General features: G+C 37.3%; 1 protein-coding gene across 3 annotated transcripts in view; it reads left to right on the forward strand.

Annotated features, from left to right (window-relative positions):
• The window catches only part of DISP1 (dispatched RND transporter family member 1), a 95482-nt gene that overhangs the window by 57337 nt on the left and 25522 nt on the right, over window positions 1-12623 (forward strand). For all 3 annotated transcript variants that reach the window (XM_067292904.1, XM_067292903.1, XM_067292902.1), the window contains exon 2: window positions 2375-2911. In XM_067292904.1, coding sequence (XP_067149005.1) covers window positions 2406-2911 — 506 coding nt within the window. In that variant the 5' untranslated portion in view covers window positions 2375-2405. The remainder of the gene's footprint in view (window positions 1-2374; window positions 2912-12623) is intronic.

A 12623-nucleotide genomic window follows, 5' to 3' on the forward strand; every position in this document is an offset into this window, starting at 1 on the left:
CCCAGTTTCTAGGAATCTGTGTTAGCTTGCGTGTGTGTGTGTGTGTAATGCATATATTCCCTCTGCATAAATGCTTGTTTTTCTTTATAAGGGGACTTGAAACAGTTACTACCAATTATGCTATGTTGCCTCACTCACGGGTGCTACAGATGTCTTGGGTTTAAAGCAAAAACAATGGTGCTTATGTCTTCTTGAAAGGTAGTTTGCAATATCCCCATACCTTTTTTTCTCAGCCATAATAATAACCTGAGGAATTGTACCTTTGATAAGTTTAGAGCAGTCTCAAGCAATGCCATGGGTGTGCGTCATTTAGAAAAAGAAATACAACAACATCACCCTGCAACATAGTTGTTATGTGAGTGAATGAGAAAATAATCGGGCAGAAATTCCTAAAACACGGCCTGATGCCCCAATAGGAGCTTTCTCTCTCCTGATGTCCAGCTCTTGCTCTGTCCACTCCAGCAGGCTCTTTGAAGCTGCCTGCAGTTTGGGAGAAAACCGGGCTGTTCAAACACTGCAGTATTTCACATAACTAATATGTCTCTTCAGACTGAGGCAAACATTAGCCGGCCACTTGAATTTACTCTCTGTGCTCGGTGAAAAGTCCTCAGTGGGCTCGACTTGCAGGGGCCGGGGGAGGGGATGCTGAGAAAAAATGTGAGGAATTGGACTCTGGAGAAAATATTCCTGCTTAGCAGCAAATCCTCCTGTTCTGACTAGTTATCTCGACGCAACTGCCGTCACGGGGAATCCGGCTCTGCACATGATCTAGAACAAATAGCCCAGGATTAATCTTCTTTTTGCCTCAGAAGTTGAGCATTTAGTTATGGCCAGGAGGGCGACTGCGGCGGGGGCTGTTTGGGGGGGGGGGGGAGGCGTTCCTCTGCGCAGAGCACTTCCCTGGCCCGAATTAGCGTTCAGGCTAGCTCAGCTGGCCCCGCGGGCTTAGTCCTCTGAGCACGCCGCAAAGGTAACGGGGAAGGCAACTAGTTAGAAACTTTCTTACTTATCCGTCTTAATCTGTTTGTTGTGTCTTTCTGCAAAGTCCGGTGCCTATAACACAGGCCTTGCAATTTAGGCTTGGAATGTTGTTAATTAAATCCAGTATTAAAGAGGTAACATTGAGTTAGCCAAAGTGGCGGTAATTAACTCATTCTCTTTTTTTAAGCAAGTGTTGAGTTACTCTTCTAAATAGTATATAATTAGTGTTCTTTCTTCCTCGATTCTTCTTTCTCTTCTTTCCTCCTCCCAAAAAAAGCCCATACAACTTGTGAAACAAATTCATGTCCTAGAGAAGTGTGATGTTTCACTTTCCATGCAATTTATCAAAATTACATTATCAAAACAATCTCTAACTTATTTTCAAACCTTATTAAAGCACGATTATAGTTAACACAGGGAAATTAGCTGTTGCGAGTACCTCAGACCAGTTTTGGTTTTGAGCCAAACGCTGCAGTCACCTTTCCAGCATAAATAGTTTTAATTCATTTACAACTTGCTTGAAAAATACAAGATATGAGAAGAAAACCTTTAATACCCTTTATTTATTTAAACTAACACAGCCCAGTGCATTTCTTAATTGCCTTTGGGATGGCTGTCAATCTGAAGGGTGAGCTTCTCAGTCAGCCATAATTGGATCCTAGGATTCTTTCATACTTTTATTTATTTATTTATTTATTTATTTATTAAGTTTGGGGAAAACATACTGGTTACATTATATATTTTTAGTATTCCTAACGGTTCATTTTGAGCTGCTGTTACAGACTTAATCCATCATCTAGAAATCTTGACAGGTATCTGCTGAAGTGTTTTGATTTATTTAAATAAGGCACTTTAAAAGAATCTGTTCAAAAATATTAATAAGCCTGATTTTCAATAGAAGTGGGAGGACAGGAAAGCAGGTTACTGAAATGGCCATGTTGATCAGTATTAAACATGCTCTGCTGTGCAGTCCTGTCTCTTGCTGGCTTTCAGAGCACACAGGCAAACTGCAGTGCAAGGTTTGGACAGTTTTGCAGTTTATACTGAAATCTGTTTTCATAAGTAGTTGTTTTCTACTTAATCTTTATATTGTACAAAATGAGCTTGTTCCCCTGTATCTCAAACATTACATTTTGGCTCTGGCTCAGAGACTGTCAAATGTCTGTTCATTTGACTTATATTTTGGTTTAATCTCCCAGCATTTATGTAACTTCACTTTAACTTTTTGCCAAACAAGTGAAAGTCTTTCAAAACATTCCTAACACTGTGTGTGACTCCTTTCCATTTTCCCGTGTTGTGAAAGGTAAAAATGGGAGAGGAGCTTTACTGATTTAAATCTAAACTTATTTCTGAGCATCTGAAATTGTTGCACATTTACTTTATTTTTCTTCAGGAACGTCACATACCCATCCAGAACTGGGAGCATGGCTATGAGCAGTGTCAGCGACTCTGTGGTTCTGAGCAACGGCAGCATCTTGTCAAGCGCTACGAGCCCAGGTATCGTTGTAGCTAATGATGGAGATGTCACCGTCCAGCAACTCCCATCTAAGGAAACACCAAGAACAAAAGCGAGTCCGAATGGCTGCCTGCAACTTAATGGTACAATCAAACCATCTTTTCTGCCTTTAGACAACCAAAGAACTCAGCAGATGTTGTCGCAATGCTGCCACCCTTGCCCATACCATCATCCTTTAAGTAGCCATAATAGTAAGCAAGAATGTCATTCAGTGGTTGGCAGCTCAGCACCATCTCCTATGACTTCGTGCTGCATGCAGCCACATACTGAGTATTCAGCATCTATTTGCCAAAAACATACACCCATATATCAGCCTGCATGCTGTCTTCAGCCCTCACCGTCCTTCTGCCTTCACCATCCATGGCCTGATCATTTTCAGCATCAGCCTGTGCAGCAACATATAGCCAGGATAAGGTAAGCAGATTGAATTTGATTAGTTCTCAAAATGTGTAGCTCTTTCTGTGAACACTTCATTTCATTTTGCTGTGAAAGCAGAAGATTAGAAAGGAAGGTGACCCAAATTTCTTTCCCAGTGCTTCTCCATGTTAATTTTTGATATGTTACCAGCTTAAATCGGGCAAACCCATATGAATAGTGTAGTTGGTTGAAATTATTTATTTCATTCTTACTTAGGATTTATTGTTTGGAAGAAACCAAGTCAGGAAACTAGTTTTGCTGCTCTACATGAGTATTTTTGGAATTAATTTGTTCTTCCTAAACAAGAAAGGCCATTTTTTCTTTCTTCTTGGGGATCGTTTGGAAGCTCATTAACACTTTTACAAGATGCAGTGCATGCCTACATTACGAGAGATAAAACAGTGCAGAGATAGCTAGCACTGAAAAAACTGGTACATCTGCATAGTGTAATCGAAAATCATTTTTCCTCAAAAAGACACATTGAAAAATACTTTTAACAACTCTATTCGTAAATGTACTGGGTTTTTTTCCTTGTCAGATCAGCTGTTTCAGTGAGTTGACCTCATGTATATTCAGTGTATGTATCTGCCAAACTTCAAAGTTGTGCTAGGATTGAGAAATTTGGTATTGTTAAAGGTTTTAATCCTTTCTCTCCTCCACTTCATAAGAACTTTCCTCTTTATATCCGTTAGTTTTGGAGGTTCAGTGACAGTAGTCCCAGCTTCAAGGAGCAACAATTGGAAGGAAAGTTGACTACAGCCTGCTGGTACTGGGCAAGTTCACTCTCAGTCCAAGAGTCAGTTTCTAAAAATCTGATTCCCCAATGCAAGACACTTCTGAGCTTTTATGAAACTTTTTTTTTTTTTTGAGTTGTAGTTGAGCCAAATTGGATGTTTTTTCGCTGGGATAATAAAAGTTACCCTTCTCCCTACTGTTCAACATCTGCATCCTTGCTTTAGAGCTTGAAGCTCCAAATATTTCTCAGCCAATTTGTATGCATTTTGTCTCGATGAAATGTACAGACTAATTTTAAACTTCTGAAAATATGAGACCAGGACAAATATCCAATGTGGAAAATGTCAAAATGAATAAAGTTTTTTTCCTTAAGGTGAAAGCAGCTGAAAATGAGGTTGTTAATATAAAGTGCAAGTCAGCTTGCCTCTGCCAGTTTTTCCCTCTTACACATGGCAAAAATCCTAATTGTTGGAACCGCTTACAGCTGGACATGATTTTTCCATCCCATACTTGATTAAATATTAAGAAAAGATGAAAAGTTTTGTATGATTCTGTATGCAAAGGTATGCAGGAGGTTGAGCATTTATAGAAAAGTCAGTCATACCTCAAACTGTCAACGTAGCTGCACTAAATCCTGTATTTTTCTCCTTGTGCAGCAGGACTGTTTAAACTTTGTCTATATTCCATAGTTATGAGAAAGGGAACAAATTTTATCCATAATATGGGTTTCTATTCTTACTCTAGAAAAAAGAGCACTGAAAAGTTCTTCTCAGATACGATGAAATGTTTTCCACAGTACTTCACAAATACTAGGATTTTGTGTTTGAACAGTTGTGATTAGGATCTTGAGCCAAGATGCTTTTCTTCACCTTGTACTTCCTCACCAATGATGTACCTTTTTGAGGATCTGTTTTATAAGTTATGATAACTGTCATCTTACTGTTAGCAGTCAAAATAAGGATGGATTCTGACCTTTAAAGCGTCTGTAGTTGTTAACTATCTGCATTAGCATACTCTACATATCCCTATAAAATTTTTACTGTTTCTTTCCTAGACTTCTTTCTACCTAGGGCAACTGAGTTTTCTGAAAGAGAAGATACTTGCAATATGCCTCATAGGCCAGCAAACTAATTAGTTTGTCTTCTGAAAACCTTGCAGCCTCTGGTTGCTTTCAACTGTTTTTTAGCTCTAAAGATGAGGTAAATGGGACTCAAGTCCCATGCCGTGCTGCGGGAGCCGGGCTCCTGTATGTATTTTAACTGCTTTAACTGGCAGTGGCTGCATTAATGGGGAATGCACACATCTGACTTTATCAACTGTTATGGGCATGGAGCCACGTTTTTTTTTTTTTTTTCCTCTTCTGAATACTCTGCAGAGTATGTCTAAATGTTAAGCGTCCTGTTGCATTGTGAATCCCATTTATCATAATGCAAGGCTGTTATTGATGAAGACATGCTGGTAGATGTTAAAAAGGAGGAGAAACTGGATGCACACTTGCAAATGAACATGTGCTCAGAAAGTAGTAGTCTGGCTACTTGGTTGTTACTTTACAGTGCTGAAGAGAATAAGTGATAAAACTGTGTGTTCTTCCCTGACACGGTCAGGTAACTTTCTCTTCACAAAAGAACACTTCTGTGCATGTGATATTCACATGTGGTCTCTGTTTCACAATCTAATATATTTTGAGCCTAAAATCTGCACGAAAGCTTCTTTCCAGATACTTTTCTTACAAGGCTGACTTGGAATTCATCCAGTTTCATAATATGTGCATGTTTTAACAGGGTTATTTAAAATGCAAGTTCTCGTAGGATACATTAATTAAATTCAGTGTGTAGTCAAAATGCTTTTCATTTGGGTTCTTTGTATTTAAAAATATGCATTTAAATATTGTTATAATTTTAAGTCGGAAGGAGAAAAGGATGTTATTAGATAGAGGGGGTGAAAGCTTTTTGCAAGCTGTATCACTAATGCTTGCAGCTCTGGGCAGGTAACCAATTGCTTCGGCACGACAGGTTTTGTCAGGTTTTTAAGCCCAAGGCTTAACATTTGTCAGTGACCTAATATTAAAAGAATGTGGGCCTGGTATATCATTGTGGATTGGAGTGTATAAAGAAGACAGACTGAAATAGTGCCACACTTGTCCAATCCTCTGAAAGCTGGCTGGATCTGGGATTTTGTGGTGTGTTGAGCTTTAAATTTAAACTAAATTACATGGGAATGTCCTCTATACACAGTAACTTGAATCTCTGGGCAACTGGTAATTTTTTAGATTGGTGTGAAAGGCTTGTAACATAAAAGAAATAAAATGTTTTTAATATTTATGGGTATACAACGTGATCGTGACAAGTCTATTATAAAAGAAGGTAAAATAGTTCAACTGTTTATCCTAATCATACTGATGGATTTTATTTTTAGAAAACTATTTTTCTGAGATTGGAAGATCTTGTCTCTGGTACTTGAGATTGGAAGAGTTTGGAAGTGTTGTATTATTTTATGCCTATATTTAAGATGTAATTCATTCAAATATGTTCTTACCCCTTTTGTAGTGGGCAGAATATCTGACTGCACATGCTCTGTGAAATTCCCGCTGTCAGTCCGTACTAGAATGTAATTGTCTGGGGACTCAGTTTGCTTTCTGACGAACGGTTTCTAAACTTACCTTTCATGGAGCACGGTGCAACAAGTTCTTTTCAGGTGCTTCTGGAAGATTTTCCACCCTCTCCCTTTGAGAGGCTTATGTTGATGTAATGTGTTTTGTCTGAAGGCGGTTCTGTATCTCGGCAAACCTGTGGGTCTTAGAGCCCTTTGAAGGTGGGTAGTTACTGCTGCTCCTTGACCGCCATCTGCTTCTGTAATCATCAACAGCATTGCCTGCGTAGAAGTTAGAAATGAGGAAGAAGAACCAAGCAAAGCTCTTAGTCTGTTGTTATCCAGAAGAAGTGGAAGAAGCATGAAGACTCACCCTTGAGAGCTGGAAGCACTGAGTTAGAAGTCACTAGGGCAGAAAGAAACTATGCAGCTCAGCAGCATGTTTGATAGGATGAAAACAGGATAAAATAAATAATAAATGATTGCATATTCTAGCAGAACTAAATACTGCAGTAAAGCAATGTAAAGCTGGAAAGCTCTTAATTAAAATCATTCCCGTTATTTTTCAAAATCTATTATTTATATACAAATTTATGCATGTAAACTGGAGCAGAAGAGGAAGAAAGCGCAGAAAACATTCAGTAAGTCATAATAGATTTGTGGACAGCATGTGTGTACACACTTCTGTGTACAGCTATTGTCTCTGGTACCAAATTAGACTGCGTCTCTTGGACTCGTATGTGAACTTTTAGTTGGAAAACTGTAGTTGAAAACTACCTATGACATTGCTGATCTTGATACCAACTCTTTTGGAATCTATCTTGTGTAGTACAACTTGGAAGACTTAAGACTATGAACTCACAGACAAAAGAAAGAGGACAGAAGGTCAGGGAGCTGCAAAAGAAGTGGTGGCTGATAAGGAAACTACTCCGAATTGCCAGCGAGCATAGTATTTGCAGTTCTGCAAGACTGAGCCCATAAATTCATACAAGTATTCCTCGCTCGGAGTAGACCTGCTCTATATCACCTACCATTATTTACATTTCAAGACTATATTGTTAATGCTTTTGACTAAAGCAGATAAGTAAAGAAAACCCCTCTGTAAAGCATCTGAATTATCTCTGGTAAATAGATGGACTAAAAGTTGTTGATAAAATTTCTGTAATAAAAGACACATGTGATCTCGCCATGATATAACAGTCATATCAAGCTAGAACATAAAAAGAAAATCAGCTTAAGCTGCACAGAATCATTAGTTTGGCTAAAATTTAAGACTTTGGAAAATATGTAGATTCTTCCCCAACCTCTGTCCCACTGGTTTTAAACGTTTAGCTTCCAAAGCCTTTCTCAGCAGTCATGCCTGCTACATGCTTCCTTTAAGGGAAGTGGAGCTATTCACGCCATCTCCAGCCTTCATGAACTAGAACTTTGAGCACCCAAAATGCTGTGAGATGAGAATAACAGCACCATTAGTAGCAGTGCCAATAGAGCGCATGAGTGGCTGGGCCACAACTAAAATTTGAATTGCTGGATTCAAATTTTTCATTTGCTAGACCGATTGATATTTTAAGCAGGGCAAAACCATAATACTTCAGAGTCAGGAAACTGTTAAAGCATTAATATGTTCAAACTTATTGGACATCTTCCGTTCATTTAGATTTAAACGTTCTTTTAAACTGTTTTGGCACTGCAGATTTATGTCACAGTTCTGGATTTTGGAGTTCTGCTATATGTCATGTATTTCTGTGCCACACACTGTTTAAACACTATTACAGATATACTTCAGTACTTTAATTAACACTTTAAAAAGGGAGTTCTGTAAAAATGTGTAGCTGAAAAGCTGTGAAGATAGAGCATGATAGCTGCCTCTTACCCATTTTATATTTTGCTCCTAGTTACTTCGCACAAAGATTAGAACCAGAAAGAAATAAAAAGCTCTTGTTTTTTCAGAAAGCACGGGAACGTTTGCCAAATACCAATCTTAATAACAAGACTTTGTTATGAAACAGCTCCCTGCTTGATTCCAGGAAAAGGATAATTGTTATCTAGTGCATTTTGCAAGGCTTGCTGAGCTGATTATACTTATACATGCACTTACAATATTTTATAATATAGTTTCTCATTTCAGCAATATTAACTGTTCACAAAAAAACCTCCTACATGGAATATTATTTAAACAAAGTATTTTGCACACATCTAAGTATTTTTCATTTCAAAAATTGTTAGATTCTGCTGTATTTAATGCATTAGAAGATTCTTTTGTTTTCACTTTTTAGATGAAACATGCGTTAGTGTCTTGTATACAATACATATGTATATACTATGTTAAAGATCAATAAAAGAGATTTATTCCCTTGCCCTTAGAAGGTTAAAAGCACATATCTTTAAAAAATATAAATATATATATCTGTTAGGTCGGATTTTTGAAGGTTGTTTCTGAACCATTTTATAAGCCTTCAGCAACTAAAAGGCAGAAGCTGTTGCTCTCATTTTGCTCTGTCATTTGTCAACATACTAATGTTTTTAATGTTCAGTATGTTGCAAATACCTTGATTCCTGTTATAGATCAGGAGTTCGTGCATGTCAGTAATTTGTACGGGAACAGTAAAAATTCCGAATTCTTTTTTTCTCATTTAAGCTGTTTATTCCATACTAAAATAGGAAATCTTTATCCAGCGGTTTCCCAGAATGAGGAGGCTGGAGGCAAATGGGAACCACAAATTAGATACTCCCTTTCATGTTGCAGTGTTAACAGCCCAGTGGCATACTTGGGGATTTTAATGCAGTGGAGGAAAGGAAAAGGAATGTAAAGCAATCTCATGCATCCTTCTGAATCTGAGCCCAAATGGGGGTTCTCTGTTGTGCAAGTATGAAAGAAGAGCTCTCCTTGTAACCAAACAAATAAATTGGTTCTTTTTTTCCTCTGGAAAAAATTGTTTTCATGGGAGTCATCATGTTGAGCTGTGCTTTCTCATTTTTACTGTTTTTTCTTACTTGTAAAAGTTATCACACACAGTGTTAATGCAAGAGGTTTATTCTGGTTTTCTTAAGTCATTCATAGTTCCCAGGATAATTATTGTGCAGTCAGCTATACAAACAACATGCTGCACTCCTTGTTAGTCTTGCACAGAGCTTAAAGCAAAGGGCTGACACACAGAGACCAGAATACAAATAAAAAATGCCATTTACAATTCAGTGGTTGACCAAATTAAAAATAACATGCTTAGAAAGAAAATTGAGTGCTCTTAAAAGATCTCATTCATTAGACAGTCCAAGGGATTCTTGTAGGCTTTTAGTTGCACTAATTAAGCATTAGTGTTTGTCTAGACTTCAGATTGCTTTGAACCAAGCATTTTTTTGCAGTAAAAAAGAACAGCTACGATTCCTGTTCTGGTCTGAGTGCAGCTGAGTACCATTCCTGCAGGATTCTGGCCTCTAGAACCCGGAGTCTGTGAGAGGCAGAGACTGTACGTATCTGAAAATGAATTTCCCGTGCCTTGTATGCCTCACCTTTCCTTGAACAGCAGAATAGCTAGTACTTAACTAGTAATCTGCTGGGCCTTTGAACTGTAGTCCTCAGAAGATGTAATTAACTGCTAATGCAAGCGAAATGGTAAAAAAAAAAAAAAAAAAAAAAAAAAAAAAGCAAGTGCTTTCTTTTGTACTAAATTGACTGGAAAAGTAGCATCAGCTGTGTTTCTCCTTGAAAAGGACTAGGCTGTGTGTTGTGCTTGAGACAACTTTTAGAACTGAGCATTTACATACACATTATATTTAGAGGTACTGAAAAAATACATGTGGAGGAATAGCCAAAAAAAAGATAGCTTGATTTTGGAATGCTCTGACCGTGTATAGTTGTTCACATTCACTATTAATGGTAGGTAACAGTAAGGTTCAAATGTGAAACAAGGCAACACTAGAAAATGAAGAGGGAAAGTCAAAACCTAAACATGACCAGCTACTTGGTTTTCAGCATTTTTACAGGGATGGTGTTTGGAAGAGTTGGGAAAGCCCTGTTCTTGGAAGCTTTCTGTTTGCCTTCCAGGCAGTAGTGCAGAATGAGGAGAGTTGACTTTGGAAAGATATTTATAAGTTGCCATAATTGTCTCCAGCTCATTCCAAAATCATTTGTCCTTCCTCTCTGATAATATTTCAATGTCTTCTTCAGCTCCCAGTAATTAATAATTGATGTGCATGCTTTTAAGTAGTAAAACATGCTTGAACAGTAAAAGGATGGAAAAGAAATGCAAGAGAAAAATATGCCTGAGCAACACGCCTGAGCAATTTGGCATTAACTAGTTTTTGTTACACTAAGATTGCTGTGAGAGTTCTCCCGTTCATATCTGCTGAATAAACAAATTTCTTGAAACTTTGACTGTTAATGCAAAATACAAATTACCTAGTACTACTAATAGATTTATACAGATGGGGAGGAGTTATAGGCAGAAATCCCATACTGAGAAAGTCTAAACCATCTACTTTGGAAATTAAACTTTTTTCTAGCAAAGTCATAAATGAAGAGACGAATGTATTGGGTTAGAAAAGCTTACATGCATCATCCTCTCCCACTTTTCCAGTGTTTTCTGTTATGTAAATGGGATACCTTTCTGCGAAATTCTTATGTTACATTTCCAGTTCATCAGATGTCTAGTACATTCATTCGGGGGGGGGGGTGTGTGTGTGAACTTTTCTAACTTTTTACTGAGAAAACAGTAAAAAGTTTTGATCATGTTAAATCTGTTTTATGGTCTGCTGGCTAATTTTACAGTGCCTTTTTTTTTTTTTAAGCTAAAATACCAAAAAACTCTAAATGTTCAGCAAATATTTCTCTTTTTGCTTGCTCTTTACTAAGCAAACAAAACTCAAATAACAAATATAATTTCAGGAGATACAGAAGATGATGGCCTATTACATATGTTCAGTTTTTCAACTAAGCAAAGAGTAAAGAGCCTTTTTTCTATAGATACTTATAAATCCTTTTAAATCCTTTTAAAATCTTTTAGTGGTGTTGAATGTGTTTTGTTTTATGTCGTTTATGAGTTTCTAAGTGACTAAAAATTCACAAGTATTAGAACAGCAGCTTAACACTAAAATTTTAGAGGAGAAATACTTTGCTAAATTTAGAAGAAAATTGCTTAAGTAAAGCAAGAGTTTTTTCATGTGCTGTAAAAGACTAAACATGTAGAAAGATAAAAAGTAGCGTTTATCCCTGTAGTCAGTCAAACGCTTTGGGAGAAACTCTTGGGGATTGTATTCTATCTTCAAAGAAGCTCTTCAATCAAAGGAGGTTGTCCAAGCTTTGGAGACTATGGTAAGCAAAAATGAACCCTCTGGTGATCTGCATTCACAGATTCTTACATCTGCACAGGAAGGAAGACTGAAGCATACACCAGCTGAAGTGTGATGACAGTCTGAAGTCTTCGTGCTTCAGAGTCAAATGTGCATATCCTTAATTTCAGTTATTGATGCCTGTAAGAACCTAGAGTACAGCCTTTGTGGAGAAATACATGTATTAAAATGGAAGGTCTTGTACATCTCTTCCATCCTCTTTGATATGGGATGGATTTTTGCTTGTGTGCATGTTATGATTTGGTGGGTCATGTTAATTTCCTGTCTGTCCGAGAAACAGAAGATGTGATCATGACCTTGCATTTCTCCATTAAACTGGGAAGTGTAATAAAAACAGCTTTGAAATAAAATATTTCTAAGGAAGGAACTTTTTTGCTAGTGAAACTGCTGAAAACTTCTCTAGTCGTCATTTAAATCCCAGAACATATCTATTAATTTCACTGTAATTACAGAGAAAAGAAAAACGGCTAATGGTTTTAGACTTGTGACGGATCTTGAAATAATATTAGTCTGCTCCAAATTAGCTGCTGGCTTGTTTTCAAATAGTGATTCATGCTGGTATTTTACTAAGCCTTTTTTATTGTCTTAAATAGTTCAGAACTTTTGTTTAACTTGCCAAGCAGTACTATATGTGGTCCTGCCTTTAGTGTTTCAGAAGCTAAAGGAAAGCATACATAGCTATGTTTAAACCTTTTGAAGAAGAATATACTTTAAATTTATAAACTTTGCCACTTAGAACTGGAACGATCCATTTTAAGTATGTATGATGGTAGTTTTCTTTTTGAGAACTATCTTTAGAAGTGGCTGGACTCCTTGAAGAGGGATTTCTGAGGGAAAGAAGGATAGAAGAAAAATAATTTTCGGGTATATAATGCATAAGTCCTTAATAGTTTCCTCATACACTGTGACATTTTCCTGCAGAGAAGATGACTTACCTCCTGTTAAAGACAATGAACAGATTAGACTCTCTTAAGGAAAAGAACTAGCTTTCTTAGGAGTTGATAATATGTTTTCAGTTGTGGGAGGTGAAAGAGGG

The sequence above is a fragment of the Apteryx mantelli genome, chromosome 3 (genome assembly GCF_036417845.1).
Source record: "Apteryx mantelli isolate bAptMan1 chromosome 3, bAptMan1.hap1, whole genome shotgun sequence".
Taxonomy (NCBI): Eukaryota; Metazoa; Chordata; class Aves; order Apterygiformes; family Apterygidae; genus Apteryx; species Apteryx mantelli.